The sequence below is a fragment of the Coniophora puteana genome (genome assembly GCF_000271625.1).
Source record: "Coniophora puteana RWD-64-598 SS2 unplaced genomic scaffold CONPUscaffold_7, whole genome shotgun sequence".
Classification (NCBI taxonomy): domain Eukaryota; kingdom Fungi; phylum Basidiomycota; class Agaricomycetes; order Boletales; family Coniophoraceae; genus Coniophora; species Coniophora puteana.
The window spans coordinates 2,236,090-2,255,332 of NW_006913059.1; the positions used below are offsets into that span (position 1 = coordinate 2,236,090).

The 19,243-nt window shown below is 48.8% G+C and overlaps 5 protein-coding genes across 5 annotated transcripts; all 5 read left to right on the forward strand.

Annotated features, from left to right (window-relative positions):
• Nucleotides 1-2,258: 2,258 nt before the first annotated feature.
• On the forward strand, nucleotides 2,259-4,199 carry CONPUDRAFT_73858 (uncharacterized protein; the record flags this gene model as incomplete). The annotated part of the gene is made up of 19 exons (XM_007770946.1): nucleotides 2,259-2,301; nucleotides 2,440-2,450; nucleotides 2,512-2,565; nucleotides 2,628-2,682; nucleotides 2,778-2,824; nucleotides 2,922-2,965; nucleotides 3,020-3,045; nucleotides 3,094-3,128; nucleotides 3,183-3,207; nucleotides 3,263-3,274; nucleotides 3,328-3,343; nucleotides 3,395-3,434; nucleotides 3,490-3,590; nucleotides 3,654-3,678; nucleotides 3,739-3,773; nucleotides 3,833-3,860; nucleotides 3,914-3,971; nucleotides 4,028-4,158; nucleotides 4,188-4,199. The coding sequence occupies 19 exons, from the start codon at nucleotides 2,259-2,261 to the stop codon at nucleotides 4,197-4,199; spliced, it is 798 nt and encodes a 265-aa protein (XP_007769136.1).
• Nucleotides 4,200-6,919: 2,720 nt separating this feature from the next.
• CONPUDRAFT_125736 (triacylglycerol lipase) lies at nucleotides 6,920-10,931 on the forward strand. Its single transcript, XM_007771488.1, has 6 exons — nucleotides 6,920-7,283; nucleotides 7,340-7,831; nucleotides 7,893-8,220; nucleotides 8,273-10,061; nucleotides 10,119-10,746; nucleotides 10,819-10,931. The coding sequence occupies exons 2-4, from the start codon at nucleotides 7,360-7,362 to the stop codon at nucleotides 8,862-8,864; spliced, it is 1,392 nt and encodes a 463-aa protein (XP_007769678.1). The 5' UTR covers nucleotides 6,920-7,283; nucleotides 7,340-7,359; the 3' UTR covers nucleotides 8,865-10,061; nucleotides 10,119-10,746; nucleotides 10,819-10,931.
• Nucleotides 10,932-11,035: 104 nt separating this feature from the next.
• Nucleotides 11,036-11,922, forward strand: CONPUDRAFT_154831 (uncharacterized protein; the record flags this gene model as incomplete). Its single annotated transcript, XM_007771489.1, has 2 exons — nucleotides 11,036-11,832; nucleotides 11,889-11,922. 2 exons carry the CDS (start codon nucleotides 11,036-11,038, stop codon nucleotides 11,920-11,922), a joined length of 831 nt encoding a protein of 276 aa, XP_007769679.1.
• Nucleotides 11,923-16,446: 4,524 nt separating this feature from the next.
• CONPUDRAFT_73861 (uncharacterized protein) lies at nucleotides 16,447-16,941 on the forward strand (the record flags this gene model as incomplete). The annotated part of the gene is made up of 1 exon (XM_007770947.1): nucleotides 16,447-16,941. One exon carries the CDS (start codon nucleotides 16,447-16,449, stop codon nucleotides 16,939-16,941), a length of 495 nt encoding a protein of 164 aa, XP_007769137.1.
• Nucleotides 16,942-18,378: 1,437 nt separating this feature from the next.
• On the forward strand, nucleotides 18,379-19,086 carry CONPUDRAFT_73862 (uncharacterized protein; the record flags this gene model as incomplete). The annotated part of the gene is made up of 3 exons (XM_007770948.1): nucleotides 18,379-18,558; nucleotides 18,618-18,647; nucleotides 18,697-19,086. 3 exons carry the CDS (start codon nucleotides 18,379-18,381, stop codon nucleotides 19,084-19,086), a joined length of 600 nt encoding a protein of 199 aa, XP_007769138.1.
• Between the last annotated feature and the right edge of the window lie 157 nt (nucleotides 19,087-19,243).

The window sequence follows — 19,243 nt, forward strand, 5'->3', positions numbered from 1 at the left end:
CAGCAATAGTACATGACAAAAATTAACATAATTGTTGACAACACGAGAGAGTACATGAAGCATGCAGATGGTCAAGAACACATACAACTCGAGTGGACGAGAACAGGGGCTCAAGAAATTACCTTGAAGAAAGCGCGTTGAATAAGAGAGCGGCAAATAAGTATCATGATATGAGTGACAAGCTACAGAAGTGGGCGTGTTAGACTCGGAAACACGACAGAAGAAACGCACGAGAGGGTATGGGGACCGTGTTTGAGGGCCGGGATGCACGTCTGTTGCCTTGGTAGGCAGTCTGTCCTTGTCAGAGGCCTTGGTGCTGATGTCCGAATTGTGACGGGGAGACGACAGGCGGCGAGAGGGTGGTGCATCATGACGGGGAGAAGGTTGGCAGCGAGGGGAAGTCAGGCGAGAGACGCCTGTCTCTTAAGTATCAGAAGCTCTGGCATTCCAAAGTCCTTGTGCTTCTTCTACGCCCTTTTGTCCTTTCACCCGTTCCCGCTTCTCTGGTTCTCTTGCTTCTCCCGAACCTCCCGAACCGTCATGAGCTGTCTACTTCTGCATTCAGACATTCTGGGATAATGAATCTACGCTACACAGTATATATATTAGCTTGTGGTGTGTGGTTGATTTTGGATGGTCGCAGCCAAGTAGAATATAGGGGAGTTGCCGCATTTGTCATCGGAGTCTGAAATTGAATTCGCGACGCTATCAATTTTCTCTTTCGAGTCCCCTTTGTTTCTTCGCCGCTCCGCATGTGCTGTCACACATACAGGAAGTCGCTCTTGGGCACAATAATTGTTCTGGGTGCTTCCCTTTGACAGAATATGGTGGATTCGGCTCCAAAAACTAATGCCCACCTAACACACTACCATGAGAAAGAGCTGTGCATGTGTGGGTTACTAACCCTAACCTTAGCCCGGAGTAGTGCGCCAGCGCGTACAAGCCCGGTGTCAGAGTGTGAGTAGTCTTGTACTCGGGTATCAAACATATACGATTCTGGCAAGGCAGCGACATAAATATAGTGATGATGACAAGCTAACTTGATGCCTTGCCAAACGGCACCCCATTTAGACAATATCTCACATGGCTTTACAATTCGATCTCGAACCTCACAGTGCCTTGCACGCGCGATTCGAGTTCTGCAGACCTCCGGTATAATTTACAAGAGCTCGTATATTAATGTAATTTCTCAGAATGCATGATAAGGTCAACACTATTCTGACAACAGCCACAGTGGTCAATTGTCCGGCCGCACTTTCTGTGATGTTGAGCACCTGTGCCAATGACCAGCTCGAGGTTGGTTTTGGTTTGTGTCGATGTCGGGAACGTTATTGAGAGCGCCACCAGGACCTTAGTCAAAGTGTATACAGCACCTATATTTTCCATTATGATCACTTTCGTTGTCGGTGTCGAGGCCTGCTGAGCGAGCACGAACTAACTGTCCACCCTCGGTTTGGCCCGCCGAACCTATAGGGGGGGACAGACGGTTATGGAAGGTGCGTTAAAACTCCGACTTTCCACGCCACCGCGAACCTAAGGTCGAAAAACTACAGTACTAGACATCCACAACCTCCTCGTTAAGGAGTGAGTAAAACCGTCCAACGATCAAGATGTTTCAACTTGAAACACTCCTTAGAAAGCAAAGATGATAAAGGATTGTTATATTGAGCTTGCTAGTGCTCCGTGTTTGTAGAGCTGGCGCGGTGATGCATTGACGTCGGAGATCTCCGTTCCGATGACGCGTCAAAATACAACTTCTTTGAATTGGCTTTCATCTCCCCCATGATGATGCTCATTAGCCTCATACGTCCAAAACTAGTAGTATTGCAATTGTGCTCGGACCACTCAGCTTCATGTGCTTTCCCGCTTAGCAACATGATGCTGTTCACTTGGGTTGGATATGGGAATCAACCTTCGCAGACAGTGATTCATGTCATCCTCATCTCACGATGGCTATGAATCCAAAATTAAGGCTCCGGGATACGTGCCAATGTCATAATAATTCAAACCTTAGTGCAACCCAGCATCGGAAGTGAAAGATAGGATAATAACAAGAGGACGTCGCTGTGGTATTGCCTCATCAGCGTGCCTATCAACTTGTATCAAAAAGGCTGTCAGGTTTGGACACCAACAAGATCGTGGGTGCAGAGATTACCACCTCATTACAAAAGGCTGCTTCCATCCGATTGCCTCAATTATACTCCCTTCCAGTTATATTCTGCCTGCCTGCTTTCTGTTTGCCTCTTTTCTCATAGAAAATGTCAATGAAGGTGGATAACACGTATGTGTCTTTAGTCTATCGTGCGTGGTAACTGTCTAACCCATCTATCTCCTAGTTTAGGTGCCGAGTTCATTGGAGTTGTGGTCTCCGCAGTGTTGGCTCCCCTGTTATTTACTGAGAATGTGTCCATATGCTTACCCTTTCATCACGGACCTTAGTCTCTATGGAGGTGTGTATCAATTGTCCATGGTAACAGTGTCTGCTAACTTCTATCAGTTACATGCCTTCAGACATGGTTTTACTTCACCAATTATGCAAAAGACGGATGGCCAATGAAACTCTTGGTATATCCACCATGATGTGAATAATTTGATCATATTTTTAACGTTTAGAATTGCCTCTGCAGGTTGTTGCAGTTCTTTGTTCTGATACTGTGCACCAGGCTTTGATCACGCACACAGGTGGGTAATGATCCCTTCTTCGGCTCAAGTGTAACTGGCTCATGGTGGCTATAGCCTACACGTATCTTGTCTCAAATTTCAATAATACTACTGAGCTGACAAGGCTTGTGTGGTAATTCTACTTATTACTGAGAAAAAGTTCGTGGGTTGACAGGTTTTGGACCTCCTTAGGAGCTTAATTGTAAGCTGCTCCGGATACTTCATAACTCATGACTTCGAGTTTTCAACGTTGTATCTAGGTTGAAGTTCTTTTCAATGGTCTTACTGCTCTCATGGTTCAAAGGTATGGGTAAAAGTCACAATTTAATAATTATGCTTACCAAATAAGTGTTGATAGCTTCTTAGCCTGGCGTATCTGGAAATGTGAGCATCGAACATGATTTGATGTTGATGCATTGTTCACTTCTGTAGTGAGCAATGGTTGCATTTGGCGGACTGGCTCTGTGGTATGACAGCAATTATGTTGGTGTTTGATCCCTTGTTTCTCAGCGGTTTAATAGATGGTTCTGGTTGTCGGAGAATTTGGTAGGTTGCTGAAACCTTCATACAAAGAGACAGCACTTATACCTCGTTTGCATAGTCTGTGTTGCGAGTGAGTGTTTTGAGTCAGATTTTCTGAAATTGGCTAACTGATGGCCCATTAAGTCTATGTTGCCAAAGCGTGAGTTACTCTAACAAATGTGGTCATGAAATCGTTGACTGTAGTGTGTAGGATCAACTTTGAGACCTTTGCGCAGTTGATGGCTCTGAAGGTTAGATCGCTGCGTAAGTTAAATGCCGGTGATGCTTATATCTGTATACCACCAGTCGTTGTCCATGACCGTGAATGCTGTTGCCGCGGCTGGTGATATTCTCATCACAGCTTGCCTGTGCCACCTTCTTCACGGAGTTAGAGCTAGTTTTTTGAGGTAAAGTCACATGTGTTCAAATTAGAAGGGATGGGATAATGATCTCGGCGTTTGGTTCTATAGGTCAGAAAACTTGATAAACAAGCTGGTTCGTGCTATCTTTCAACTTTCCACCTAAAACGGCCTCAAAACCATGGTTGACCGTCAGATTATTTTCACCATTAATACTGGCTTGCTGACGAGGTTTGTACTTTCTGTCTTTTTCTCGCGGATCAGGCTCTTAACCCTTGGTCTGACACCAGCTTTTGTGCCATTGCTTCCCTACTGTCGGTGAGCTGCTAGCAGCTTCTACCATTTCCCTTCGAACTGACCCAAATCCACAGATTGCTGCGGCTCCCGATACATTCATTTACATCGCATTCTACTTTTGCCTTGGGCGTCGTAAGTGGTCAGCTTCTTTTGTACTTACACATTCCATCCTAATTGTCATCACCTAGTCTACTGCAACTCCCTCCTGGCTACTCTCAACGTGCGCAGATTCCGGCGCGAGAATGCGTGGGAAGATATACCCCTCTCCTCTGAGAGAATGTCAAACAGACCCTTGGCGGCTGATGCTCTTGCTCTACAGGTGTGCTAGCTCTGAACTTGGGGGTGCAGATGCGATGCTGATGCCAACTGCGCAGCAAAAGATCGAGGTCAATACTACGATCGATCATGAACTCAACCGCCCAGGTGTAAGTTGTTGCAGTAGCCGGAAAATCTAGTGCTATCACTAATTCAGCCAGCAAGTATCGGAACATTTAATAAGGCGATAGCAGTAGAAGCTTTGTGACTGAAGTTTCAATCATGCAGGTGTCGCGCGAGGAAATATTGGTCTGCGTTCGGAGTGTCATGATGCTGATGTTAAGATTACCGATGTTTCCCTGTTGTTGCCTGCCTTTTGTTTGTATGAAGTGCTGTTGTTGCGGAGAGTGGAGCAGCACCCGCAGCCCAACGCAGACAATACGACGAGCTCGTGTGCACATTGATGTCCTGGACGTCATAGCTAACTAGCTACAATGGACATCACAGAAAGTAGGGAAAAATTATAAGTATTATGATGTGAGCGTACTTACGATCGTCACTATGGGCTACGATAGAGGCCCATCGTGAGAAAGGGAACATTATGAGGGTGGACTCGGGCACTATACTATAACGCTCGGTCCGACAGAGAATTATAGACATGCACCGTAGGAATGCGATGTATTATAGCCAACTATGGATGGTCATCCAAAGAGTCGTATTCAATGTAGACGCCCAGTGATTTTGCACGGTATAATTTCATATATTATAGAGTCTTGTCAAGTTAGTCACCTACATTATAGAGATCTGCTTCTCCAGCTTCTCTGCTTCATGCCTTCTCTTATGCTTCTCTGTCCGTCTTCTCTTCTCCCAAACCTCCCGAACCACTGCAAAGTGGTGTTCTATCAAATTCCGACAAACGAATCAACAGAAGCAGTCAGAGGGCCCGGATTGGATTCTAACTGTTAGTACTGTTAACATGAAGTGATGTGCGTGAGCTTGTTGTTCCTCAGCCAAAATAAGGTGCCGCAAGCGCTCTTTACAGTAAGCGAGCATTAAATCGATATTGTTTTTGGAGCCGTTCTTAGGCTTCAGTAGCAAGTAATTATAACAAAGAAGTAAGTACTTGTTTAATAATTAGATCGCACCGACCGATATGTGTCCAAAACATATGATATGTTAAATTTTTGGGCGAGTGGCAATCGGCGGGTACATTTGCAGCACCAACACAGAAGCAAGCGGCGAGAATGCCAAGTGCTGATCGTCGCATACCTCCAAAATGTGCAGTGTTACACCATTTAGGCACACAACAGTGGCGTACCTTTTTTTAGCGCAGCTACAGGAGTCAAAACACCGAGGATACTGATCGTCGTTTGCCTAAAGCATTTCCGATACACCCTCTTTAGGCTAGTGAGAGTGACGTTGGCGTGACACAAGGGTCCCAAGCATATTTAAATATTCAAGCTTCAAAGCTCGATCGCGTCCGGAAAGAAGCACCCTTTGAATTCCTTTGGCCGAGTCCAGCAAGAGGTCCGTGCGTGCGCCACCGAGGCAAGATGCCTCTTAACATCACAGAGTCTGTGATGCACCCGAAGAAACCTCTCTTGTTCCCCCCGTTTCACTTCGTCGTACCGAGGACTCTTTGAATGAAGAGTCCATCTGTGTTGTGAGTCATCCATTATTTTATCAGGCTATCACTGATTCATTCTCATAAACCAATACAGACTCTGGCTACCGAGATTAATGATTCCTAGGGCAATGAGCTTGAGCGCCCAATGAGCGCGGTGACCAGTGTACCAGAACGTCTTTACAGAGCATGTAGCTCAAGTTGTACGTCCTCTCTATTTTCTTATCAGTTTACTGCTGAATCTCCCGCCCATTCATCCTACACTGGCGTTGCTTATACAGCCCCTCAGTTATCAGCGTCAAGTTCGTCCACCCCTCCACACGACTCCAAGCCCCAGAAAGCTTGTAGTCCTGCTCTCGACTCGCGTGATGGCTCAAAGACTCGAGTCTGTGACCTCAACTGCAAAGCAGGCACCGGTAAAGGAGAAGCCACTGTTGAAGGTTCCCGCAAAGATTCCCGCAGCGTCGACGCTGGCAGAGTTGGGATCTCGGAGCAGAGTATATAGGTGAGTAGCCACGGTCCTCGTTTTTGGCATTCCATTAATTGTATTCTTTCTATGTGTATCTAAAGTATGCAACGCTCTCCTAATTATTACCTTCTCCTCACATTTCCAATTCTTGTATGCTGACTTGTGTACTCGACCATGTCTACACCGTATATTTTGATGCTTTGACCTGTACTATACAATGTACCATCAATTCTAATAGAATATTGTCGTCTTGATCATGCATTTTGTGACTTGAGTATCATTATAGACCTGAGCTTTGCGTGTAATGCCATGTAATTTCGCAGCCCTTCTATCATGCTCGATCGTGTCAGCCTTACTCTATCGTGCACGGTCATATCAGCTTCACTCTATAATGCTGTATCGTAACTGGGCTCAAAATATGAAACTTCGAGGTCTTCCGTAATGAAAGTTGGACCTGTACTTCGGTGATATGCATTATGGTCATTGTACTGTAAGTTAATACATGTTTGCTATGTACAATATCTCCCTAGTTTTTGTGATGGATGTACGGTAAAACCACAGATAAATAGGAATCTTCTGGTTCCTCAGTTTCAAGTGGCAAACAAAAAACAGATCACACGCCTGCCTATCGCCAGTAAGAGTGCACTCGGACGGTAGTGTTATTGGAGTTAAGTACTTGCGTTGGGGTAGCTTTCGCCTATTAATCGACAGGAAACAGGGATCGGTGTCATGACCTTCAATATTAACTTGTACTGGATCAACTAGGAATAAGAACGGAAGATTGTAATTTGTGATTGTGGTGCGTGTCGTCATTAGCGAGTGGCTGTGATGGACTGACGATCGACCGTGTTCGAGTCGCGCTGTCTCTTCAAACCACTCTCTCCTCGATACCCAACACCTTTCGTCGTCATCTCTTGAAGTTGCCCGCTTTCATACCGCGCATACACCCGTCCAGAGTTGAGCATAACAAGTCAGGATCTAGCTCGGTCTAAGTAGCGGGTGGAGACTAGTGTTGAAGTGGAGCTGACGACAGGCGTCTATGTCATTCTCGAGCACCATCCCGCCAGTCGCCTGATAAATCACGCTCCATATCTCAGTTCGTACTTTATCTTTGTTTTTCTCTTCAAACTTCATCTTAAACGGTATCTGCAGACAACTCCTAGGCCAACACAATGCACGTCCCACTGATAGGACGTCTCTCCATCAGGGAGTACACCGCGCTCATCGCCGGCTTCTCCCTCCTCGCCGTCGAAACCATCCTGCGCTTCATCATATTCTTTCTCCCCAAACCCGTCATCAACTGGTTCTACGACCGCTCTCGGTTCCTCTTCCACCGATTTGCGGCCCCGCGCAAGCCGACGTCCAAAGAACAGTCCACCTCCCATGCGATACGCATGGCAAGGGACTTTGGAGAACTGTGCGCACTGTGGGAGTACGAGTACGAGGAACACGTCGTTCTCACCAAGGATGGGTACTTGCTTGGCCTGCATCGCTTGCCAGCGAAGAGGAGGCAGGGGCGCGGGACGGGGACGAGCACGGGCAAGCCGGTGGTGTATCTCCATCACGGGCTGTTGATGAACAGCGAGGTGTGGGTTTGCTTGACGGAGGCCGAGAGGAGTTTGCCGTTTGTACTTGCGGAACAGGGTGCGTTCCCTCTTTTCCTTCTGCTGCCTACAGGAGATACTGAAGTAGAAGTTGGCGCTAGGCTTTGACGTGTGGCTAGGCAACAACAGGGGGAACAAGTATTCCAAGAAGTCTATCCACCACGACCCCAACTCGACGCAATTCTGGAACTACTCCATCGATGACTTTGCCTGGCATGACATACCAGACTCGATCCAGTACATCCTCGACATCACTCGAGTTCCGAGCCTTAGCTACATCGGTTTCAGCCAGGGCACGGCACAAGCACTCGCGGCGCTCAGCATTCATCCGCCTCTCAACGAGAAGGTCAACGTGTTCATTGCCTTGGCGCCGGCTATGAACCCTGCGGGTTTGAGCCAGCCAATCGTGGATGGCCTGATGAAAACATCGTGAGTATTATCCTTTTATTCTCTCGATTTGAGTTATTGATGTCGTGAGCAGACCAACGCTCATGTACCTCCTCTTCGGGCGCAAAGCCATACTTTCCTCGGCGCCGAGCTGGCAGGCGATCCTCTACCCGCCGATTTTCACGTGGGTCATCGACGCGTCGCTTACGACGCTGTTCAACTGGCGCTCGCGCAATATCGCCCCCGAGCAGAAGCTCGCTGCGTACGCGCATCTCTACTCGTTCGCCTCGGTCAAGTCGGTCGTACATTGGTTCCAGATCATGCGCGAGGCTGCGTTCCAGATGTACGATGACGACGTGTCGGCGTTTGTGAGCCCGCATGCGCCCGGGGCGTATAGGGCGTACAGGCCGGCGCGGTTTCCGACGAAGAATATCAGTACCCCGGTGGTGCTGCTTTATGGCGACGCGGACAGTCTGGTGGATATCGATGTGATGCTGAAGGAGCTTCCGGCGCATACGATTGCCAAGAGGTTGAGGGGGTATGAGCACTTGGACATTTTGTGGGGGCAGAACGTGGATGAGGACGTTATCCCGGAGGTGTTGAATGCGCTCGGGAAGTATGCGGATGTGCCCGAGGAGCAGGAGGACGCGGATGTGGGGACGGGTAAGATCAGCATGGACCGGTGATGTCGATGGATAGTGAACATGTTCAATGGACGATCATGCGATAGTGGTATAAACTCAAGTACACTTCTAGTACATAGAAACCCTGTAATGCATACGTATGTAGCTCGCGCTATAATATACCCAATCGTGGTATTTCGTCATGAGTCTGACCGCGAACGTTTTTTCTTCGAAGGTTTCTCCACGGCCGCTCCTCCTTCCTCCTCGCCTCTCTCCCTCGAACGCTTGTCCTTCTTCCGCTTCTTCTCCCGCTTGCTCCCGTCTGTGTCCACATCAGCGGCCACAGGCGACTGCTCCCCGGAGGTGTCCTCGACGTCAGTGGACTTTTTGGATTTGCGCTTCTTGACCGTGGGCGCTGAAGCTGGAGTCGAGGCATTATCCTCGCCTTCGTTTGTGACAGCGGGAGCGGAGCCCTCAGGCTTCTGCTTGTTCTTTTTACGTTTCTCTTTTTTCGATGACTTGTCCTCCTTGCCCTCGTCGACAGGAGCGATTCGTTCCTCGAGTGCCTTCTGCTTGTCCTTTTTCCGCGATTTATCTTTTTTCTCCTTCTTTTCCTTTGATGGTTTAGGCGTCGATTCTGACAGCGGCGGAGCAGTATCAAGGAAGGGAGAAGAAGCCACCTCGGCGGCCGCAGCTGCGGTAGATGAAGAGGCCATCTCGAGCACAGTTGCGTGCGAGGATGCAGAGGTGGTGAAGAACTGGGCGAATGCGCTGGATTTCATGCCTAGTCCAGCACGAGGAGCTGCGTCGTCATCGGGGCGCGAGGAAGACGAGGCGCCGAGCCCAGCGCGGCGAGGGGTATCTTCTTCATCGTCCTCGAGGGTGCGAGTTTTGGATCCGAGCCCGAGTCTGGGTAGGACGTCGTCTTCTTCTTCAGCGTCGGAAGAGGGGGTAGAGGTTTTGGTCAAGGGAGAAGGGGCGGAGCTCGCTCCGCCTGAGCGAGCCGCGAGCTTGGCTTTGAAGTAGTCGGCGACGCTGGTGCTCGAAGTGGTGAGCTTTTCGAGAGGCTCTGAAACATCTGCTGGGGCGGGAGTTTGCGAACCGCTGGCGCTGGGGGTGCCTGGGGTGGTCGCAGGTACGGAGGAAGGCTGGGATGTGGACGCAGAGGTAGAAGGGAGAGGAGCGATGCCGAGGATTTCGGAGATGGCTGCAGCAGATTTATTGGCGAGACGTTTGGAGGCTTGTAGGCGGGCACGATGTCTGAGTAGTATAGATAAGCAAAACAAAACGTGCATAGGAGACTGAGCATGAACGTACGCCATGGGTCGACCTTTAACATGGGCTGTAGTTAGATTTGTGGTCGTTGTAGTGGTGGCTATGGTCGTGGTCGTGGTCGAGATCTCTACAGGTGCTGTAGCAGGCGTTTCGTCTGGTGAAGAGGACTCGGATTTCTTCTGCTTCTTCAGCTCCTTGGCCTTGCGTTTTTCCTCCTTCCGTTTCTTGCGGGCCTCCTTATCCTCCTTCTCCTCCCCGTCGAGACCTGCGTCCTTACTCGACCGCTTTTTCGACCTCTTTTCCTTCTTCTCCGCCTTCCCGTCCACCTCGGCCGCCGCAACCCTTGCACTAGACCCATCATCGCCCTCTCCCCCAAGTTCACCTGCTCCCGCGCGATCGCCGCCCTCGCCTCCGTCGCCTTCTTCGTCTGAATTTTGTATGGGCGTAGCAGCGTTGCTCTCGTTTAGTCGGCGAAGGAGAGCTTCGAAGTCTTTGTTCTGCTTCCATGCGATCCCGTGCGGGTCCCGAGCGTGCGCAGCGCCGATCCCGAGCATGTCGAGCTTGTGAGAGACTTTGAGGTGCGACTTCATGCCTTCGCCAGAGGCACCAAGGCCCTGCGAGGGGTCCCAGCCTAGCTTGGAGAGGTAGGCCTGTCCGAAGCGGGCAGCATCTGAGAGATCGAGAACGCGTTAGCTGTTGACCATGCGATGGGGAACGAGGATGGGTGTAGAAGAGGACCGACCATCTGACCAGGTGAGGTTGCGAGGGTCGTTGGGGATGCGCTGCTTGGTTTTGCGGCCTGCGAGTCCCATCGCTGCGCTTAGGGGAGTGCGACGAAGATGGAGGAGGGAAGGAAAGTGGCCGGCGTCGGGTTCCCTTACCGGGTGGGCGGCTTCCGTTGCGCGCGACAGCTTCAGCCTTCTTGCTCTTCGCAATCTACACCAATCGATAATCCCGCCATGATTTTCGTTCGTCGAAAGAAAAGCGCCATTCTGTGGATAGTCGCGTTCTTAGCACTCAGCTTCTCGTCCATGCTCTGCCTGTTGATCCTCAAGTTCGACTTTCATCTCCCACCCTCGACTTCCGATATCGACCTCTGCGACAACGCGAAGAAGGCTTTCTCTTCCATCGATCGCATTATTGAAGATAACATCAGAATCAGCTGCTCTGGCGACTTGTGTCGACGACTAAGTCTTCAGGATTCTGACAAACGCCGTCCACGGGAGATCACTTCCACACCAAAGAATACCTCGCTCTTAGAGGCGAATGCTCCCGCCGGGCACTCTCCGCTCACGGAAACTATGGCTAATTTGACGTGCATCGGCTCTGAGGTCGACCTCTGCTCTGTTCTTGCCGGCAAGCGGCTTCTCATGGTCGGCGGCGAGCACATTCACAAGCTACATTCACGCATCCTCGAGCACCAGGAAGAAAAGGAAAAGCGCTCATTTCCGTGTCTCGGCCGGGACTTCTGTACGCATCACCATATCTGCTTACCGCCCTCTACATCTACGTCTGGCAAGGATGAGCCGCGGTACGCCAAGTCACCTTCTCGCGTGGAACTGCAGGCAACAAACTCGGTGCTCATGAGCTTTATACTCTCCGATTATCTCCTTGCTACACCTAACGAGGCTTCTTGGGAGTACAACAGCCCGGTGCTTGACCCACTCAGCGGTGCAAGGGTCCGACAGGGATTTTGGTGGCACCCTGCTCAAAAGGCAGATGTTCTTGTTCTCGGGCGGGCACCGGGCAGCTTGCCGTTGGGCACCTACTCTGGAAACTGGACAGTCCTAGATGATGTACCTCACTATCAAGTGCAAGGTTTGACTTCTGGCTGGGCACCGGATGATTGGGGTGTTGCGTTGACTAGGCTGGTTGACACTTCTCTTCATACAACGTTGCACACTTTCTTACCCCAAGTAGCCACAACACTTGATGCTGTGTCAAACCTCACCCATCTCTTGCCTAGACACACTGTTTGGGTTGGCAAGTCCTTTTACCAGGTACAGATGAAGCTTTGCTCAAAGAGGCCATCAGAACCATGCATGCCAGATTTTTCTTGCCCTTCTCAGTTTCTTTCTAGCACTGATCCTTGGTCAGTCTATCATAATCTCCAAGGTTAGCCGTTATTGTGACGGATTTAACATGATAACTAACATTAGAAAAGTTCATATGCAGATTATTGTTCTCAGTATTATTTTGCCTTTGTATAATATAGACTTGCTAATTAATTAATGTAAATGCTGGTTACATAGGCCAGCTCTTCTTTTTTCTTTGGGTCCCTAAGTCACAATGGGAAAGATACTGATGTTGCACCTAGTCAATTAAATTTGCCTAAAGGGAATATAGTTAGAATCCCAAATTGAGGGTTAGTCAGTTAGGTCACTGTGAAGGGCTGGTAGAGGAAGTCACAACCTACATTTTAGTTACTCCATTAAGCATCTGTAAATCTACATGATGGGCCCATGCACAGCACTAGGGCATTGTGAATTCTGGATAATAAAAAAGCAGACCAATTGCAGACCATTTTAAACTCCATGCCTGCCTAGAAGGGGATAGGACATTCACTTTGAGCTTTATTAGGAATACCATGTTCTCGAATGCCAATATTAGTGATCTCAGAGCTCAGAAGCCTAGGGTTTTTTTTTTCCTGCTGAAATCCTGTTTATTGTCATATAAGGCCTCCACCCTATGCTAGATGTGATGAACTAGTGCAACTATAGGAGGTTCTGGGTCCTTGTAATGTAACAAAGAGTGAGGATGGACATTGGTCCACAAGGGCAGAGAGGAGGGGTTAGAAATGTATGTTGTATGGTACTATAAAGGACTTTCAGAAAAGGAGAAAGAAGGCACTGAATTGCATGAAGGTGTTGTAAAGTAAACAAGACAACTTTTCATAGGAAGAGCATATTTTGAGTTTTGTAAATGTGTGCAATATGTCGAAGATTGAATGCGAGTATAGCTGAGAAGTCTACAACAGCGCAGACTCACCAGGCATTAGTTGAAGGTTGAGTTAGTAGCAGTTAGGCTGGTAGGCTGACGATGATAGTTGTTCGGGGTAGAAAGACACTGTAGATGATATTCGTGGTAGCGACTGTATATATATGACAGGAGCGTGTGACAGTAATGCAGGACGGCTACGTAAGCTATGTACATGGCTCAGTGCAATGAACGTGGAGCCACACGAATGCATGAATGTGTAAGGCGCTAATACTACCTACTGGGGTACCTAGCACCTGTGTAGATGTATGAGGTGGTGTTTACTTGTAGACCTCGTAGAGGAACATTGCCGTACAGGAGGCTTCTGGATGAACCAAGAAAGCTGTAAAGGGTCGAATACTAGACATAATTCTGACACAATATATATTGGAATTGGAGTACAGATCACAGAGAAAGAAAAGGAGACTGAAAATACCTGCACTGGGGTTCAGGCAGGCTTGACATGGGCAAGCTGGGCTAAAATCAGGTGGTCAATAGGATGTATTTCAGTAGAGCCATCGCCACATCTAGTTCAGCAGTTATATCCATAAAGAGGTTGACCAGGTAGTGGCTTGGCATTGCTGTCCTTCCTGACATGGCAAGTATTAATGCCTGGTTGTCCATGCCCAGGCAGAGCCATTGCGTCATTGGATCTCCTGGTGTAAGAGGTGGGTACCTAGTATGAGGCCCACAAGTTTGGCCTCATACACTATATGGTGTGACACTGGTCTCAGGTGAAAGAGGAGGTAGCAAGTGGTCATCCTTCAGACCAGGACAGCATCAGTACCCACTCTGCTGCAGTAGCTCAAACTGTCTGAGTATACACATATAAGCAATATGTCCTGGTTGTGTGCCTCCTTGTCTGTGTCTTTCAATTTTGATATAATGGTGGTGTGTAGCAGCATCCATTCTGGGGTGCATCATACTGGCATGATGGTCTCCACATCTCGACATCACTAACCTTGCAGCTAATAAGGCTGCTGTTCCTGCCTCACTACGGCAACCCTATTAGGCCCTTTCCCATCAAATAATGCCACTGCCAATAACTTCCTGACTATCTTTCCATTATTTTCACTTAGCTTTCTGGCACAGGTAAGTAAGTCCCTTATGTTTACCGCTGACATGATTCCTCCTGTGTAATACCCTTGGCCCAATTCTTGTTAAGTCCCTCCACCCGCTGTTTCCTAGCTTGGCCCCGAGCCTTTCCACTGTCATCCATCCCAGTTGTTTCCCACCCTCCTTTCCTTCCCCCCCATCTCCTCGTCACCGCTGTTCCCTTCCCATTGCTGTTCCCACTGTTCCCGCTGCCCCTTTTTCCTCCCACCTTCATTCAACATGCAGGCCATCAGCAGGAGAACATAGGCAGCCCCCCTCCACCCTCTTCTTGTCAGTTCTCACATCCACACACTCTTTCTTGCCACCTCTCTTTCCCTCCACGGACTCTCTTCCCTCTCCACAGGCTCTCCCCTATCCTGCCGTTGCGCTCAGTGCCCCCCTCCCTTCCTCAAGCATTGCCATGCTTTAGGTGAGGTGGCTCCAGCACTTCAAGACCGTCACTTGCATGTTGTCGGCATCTCACACCTGGCTGTGGTTCTCTTCATGCAGACCACACTCCCCTTCTTTGGGAGCATTGTCAGTCAGATCTGGGTACCCCACGGTGAGTCGCTGGATGTTTACAGTCCCACATTTCTCATCTTTCCCACCTTTCTCTCCCGTCCTTCTCATCTCAATGCTGTGTTCCCGCTATCTTACGTTCTCACACAGGTGCTTGCTTGCTGCCCATGGCTTACCCAACCATCGCCTGCACACTGGCATCAGCACATTACACTCACCATGTTATCTGCCTCTTCCCGTCCCTTTCACTATACAGTCTATTCAGTGATGGCGATACAGAGGTTTTGGCATCAATACATTATTTTTTCACTAAGTCTGGTGCTTCTGCCATAAAAGAATGGATCAGCTATCAGTGCTAATACTGTGGATGCTGCAGATGCAACCTCGCAAGTGCTAAGTCATCTCTCCTTCGCTTTTTCTCAAGTCCCTTCCAAGTTCCACTAAACATCAAGTCTTCATGTTGTAAGGATGTACACACATTAGTCAGAATATAAGGTCTAGGACAAAACTTTAATGCATGTATAGTGCAACTACTGTAAGTCAAGTAGAGGGGGAAGTGGTGGCAACAGGCTCTGTATCAGTAGTACCCTTCTTCTTCCGGGGGTTCTTCTGAGGGCCATGACATTTTCCCTGTCTGATTGCGGGCATCAGGTGGTCTTGGCAATAACCATACCTTCACCATTCTGTGTAACAGTGGTAGTGCAGAAGTTATCTCGACCAGTGACCTGAGGCAGGGGAGCAGGGGGCCTGAGACCCAGTAAGAAGTGGTCTAGGTCAGAATGAGTGAGATCTAGTTAAAAAAAAAGATCCTTTTGCAGTTCTATTCTTATCAAGTGGGATCAAGCGACGGCTAGAGAGATTGAGTTTCTGGGCTCATGTGATCTGAACGCGTCTTGCGCGCATCTAGTTTTATCTAGTGGCCACTTACAACTAGAATACACTATTATTCGGAATAGCTACATCTAGTATTCAGTATACAGTAGTTTTGAACGCTTCATAGAAAGCCTTTGAGCTCCTCCCTCCGAGGAAAACATTAAGTCCGACCGCTTGACACACACATAACACGGTAAGAAATGGCCCCTGTCTATATGTGTATTGTATGCTCAGAACATACAGACGTACTATGCCTCCAAAGTGCCCTAGAAAGCACTGTATATGCCCCCATCACGATCCTGGAAGTGATAGGAGCCTAAGTCACAGCGATTTTTATTGTCACATCAAAGGATATGATGAAATAACCAGGAGTGTTCTGAAGAGATACAGCTCTGAGCCTCATTCTACCGATCCTCCCCCTCAGATACCGCCGAACCCTAGGCTCGCTCAGGCTGTTTGCGACGCATCTATAGCCCAAGAGGATGCAGAGAACGCACGCGCGAATAAATGAGCTCGTGTGGAGGAAGTTCCAGACGAGGATATGTATCCGCCTCCACCTAGAGATCGTGATGAGATGATGTCGCCACCTCCACCTCCACCTAGAGATCACGACGAGACTATGACTCCACCTCCGCCTCCACCCAGAGAGCCTTACAAGCATATTGTTTGGCGCAGACGAAGAACCTGTGATAGAAAAACCTGAGGGCAATGATCCGGTAAGCTTATACGCCCGAATGAATGATTTAGACTGACCATCTCGTTTGTCTAGCATGAATGGGTTCAATATATGCACAGTAAAAAGGCTGCGGGACTACCAAAGCTGCGATACCCTCCCCCTCGACCGTACCACGTGGTTGATACGGATCTCCTGACTGCCAGAGCTTGAACAAACAAGCAGAAGCTCACCATGAGCTATATGAACAGGCTCAAAACTGCGTCATTCGACGATCCTACAGCTAAGTTGTCGCAGGAACGGCATGATAGACTACAAAACCCACCTGCAGAGCCTGAGGCCATTGACAACCCTGGCGTCAAGATGGGGATCATGACCTATCTCGGGGCCGAGCACTCGTCTCAGGAAACCTACAAAGCTGTTAGAAAAGGTGTCGAAACATGCTACCCCGATGCTAGCCCTATGCCGACGTTCAAACACACTGAGTCTATTATCGAGGAATATACAGGCGTCTCCCCGATCAAATACAACATGTGCTGGGGATCCTGTGTCACGTTTACTGGGGACTTGGAGCATGCGGACGCTTGCCCCGAGTGTCACAAGTCCAGATATGACCCTTTTCTATTCGAAACCACGGGAGAAAAAAGAGCACGTATGTTCAAGATTAATCCTCCAGAGTATATGATCCAGGCACTGTTCAGGAATAAAGAAAGCCCCAAGAACCTTTGATATCGGCATGAACAAAATCAAAGGGTGCTTGCGCTTCGAGCTGAGAACGGTGGCAAGATTCCTCTCTGGGAGGACTTTACAGAATCTCAGGAATATTTGAATGCGGTCGACAACGGATCGATCAGCAAAGACACTGTACTTATTTTGTCTGCTATGGATGCCGCACAGCTCTACCAGTCCATAAAATCGGACGTGTGGATTCTCATCATTACGATTCAAGACTACGTGCCTGATCTACGCTTCAAAAAAAAAGCATGTCCTCATCGCCGCTGTTATTCCTGGTCCGAACCTGCCAAAAAACCTCGACTTGTTTTTATTTCCTTTCTATTATCACCTGGCGGCTGCACAGTGTGAAGGACTCAGAGTATATGACAGTTTTCTGCAGGAGTATCGCACGAAATGGCACCACCACTGGTTTGTGCAAGCAGACAGCCCAGGTCTTACATATTTCAATGGTATGTGCGGCCATTCTGGTAAGAACGGCTGCCAATTATATTGCGGGCTACTCAGGCAATGGAAACAACGAGGCAACACTTACTATCCGGCGCTCTCGAAGCCTCTGAATCATTATGTATGGGGCTCCGATCATCCAGACGTTCCTCTAGACAAGCTCCCTCTTCTTGCTTTGGAGGAATATGCTTGGAATCTACTTGCCGTTGTAAGTGCTCAGACGGAGAACAATTTCAAGTGCTTGCGAAAGGAAAATGGTATCAAGAAGCCCAGTCTTTTACTCAGACTTGACTCGGCCCATACTCTCCCATTCCTCGCTGTCTTACGCCGGATATCATGCACTTAGCTGGTCTCCTCAGCGGGCTCTTTCTCCAATTTTGGCGCGGTAAACTCGAAACTAAAGGCTCGCTTGATGATCTGGCAAAATGGCGCTGGAACTGTCTAGGAATTGACGAGGTTTTTGAGGCTCATGGGATTGACATCGAGCGCGCAGGGCGGCACCTTCCTAGAGGACACGACAGGAAGCCTTCGAACCTCGAGAAATTTATTACCTCTGGCTATAAGACTTGGGAGTGGCAGGTTCTTTTCTTCGCTCTCAATCCTGGACTTCTCTACGATATTCTGCCGCTCAGGTACTGAATTAACTACTGCAGGCTCGTGCAAGGCTTTTGTATCATCTGCCAGCATTCTATCAGCAAAGTAGAACTTTGATAGGCGAAGGATTGCTTTGAATAGTTCTACAGAGGATTCGAAGAGCTCTACTACGAATGTCGAGAGGACCATCTCTGTTTCGTCCGCCAAAGTATTCATCAAACCCTTCACCTCGTCTCAGAGGTGATTCAGAAAGGTCCGCTGATCATTCACTCACAGTGGACCATGGAATGAACTATTGGCAACCTCAGGCAAGAAATTAGGCAGCCGTCTAAGATATATGTGAACCTGTCTCGCGAGGGCATCTGAAGATGTCAGGTAAACTGCCTCATAGCTATGATTCCCTCCCTGGATCCCGAGCCGACCCCCTCGTCTATGCCTTCTGTTGACATCGGAGAAGGCTATGCTCTCTTGCACAAGCGGTCCAAATGCGAGTGGATCCCTGTTGGTGTCCCAAAGGCCGTGCTGGACAACTGGTTGGGGTGCGACTGCGGCAGTATCTGGATGTGGGGGTGCGTAGGCTTTCTGATGGTCAAGTCATACAATCTGCATGGCGCGAGAACACTTACTTGCAGGACAACATTTGGATCTCTCGCAATGTCAAGGTATATTTCATCTGTTTTTGTGCTTAATTCACGCTTTATAGTTGCATAGATCGCAGAGGAGGGTCGTACATATATTGGAAAAGTCCAGTATTTTGCCCAGCTCGACGTGCAGGATGAGGTGACGGGAGAATTGAGATGGGAAGGGGTTGCAGTGGTCGAGCTCTACTCGGAGCCAGACCCTGACCTCCTTACTCTGTCCTCTCATTTGTTCGCAATGTGCAAGCATATGGGTCCTGAATATACTCATGTCATTAGCATCAAGCAAATTACCGACATTGTCGGGATGGTCCCACATCGACCGACTTTGCTCTCGGGAGTGGAAGAGGATCACTTTTTTATGGCCGAAAAACCCGGGCTGGACGTGGCTACATTTCTCGGACATGAAGATGAGGATGAGCAGGACGAGGACGGCATGGACTTTCCTCCAAATGCTGTATAGTAGTATGTTATACATATGTTTTATTCAATAAACAGTCTCCAAAATGCACCTGTGGCTCTCGGCCACCGAGACGAAGCTTTAGAGTTTCATTAACTAAGCGGGGTTTGAATTCCCCGAGGCGCGGCCCTGCATCGCCTCCCCAACGCCTGGTTCCGAG

Coding starts and splice junctions, on each gene's coding strand:
- CONPUDRAFT_125736 (XM_007771488.1), top strand. CDS start 7,360: ATGCACGTCCCACTGATAGGACGTCTCTCCATCAGGGAGTACACCGCG. Junction 7,832..7,892: donor GTTTGTACTTGCGGAACAGG/GTGCGTTCCCTC, acceptor AGTTGGCGCTAG/GCTTTGACGTGTGGCTAGGC. Junction 8,221..8,272: donor GATGGCCTGATGAAAACATC/GTGAGTATTATC, acceptor TGTCGTGAGCAG/ACCAACGCTCATGTACCTCC.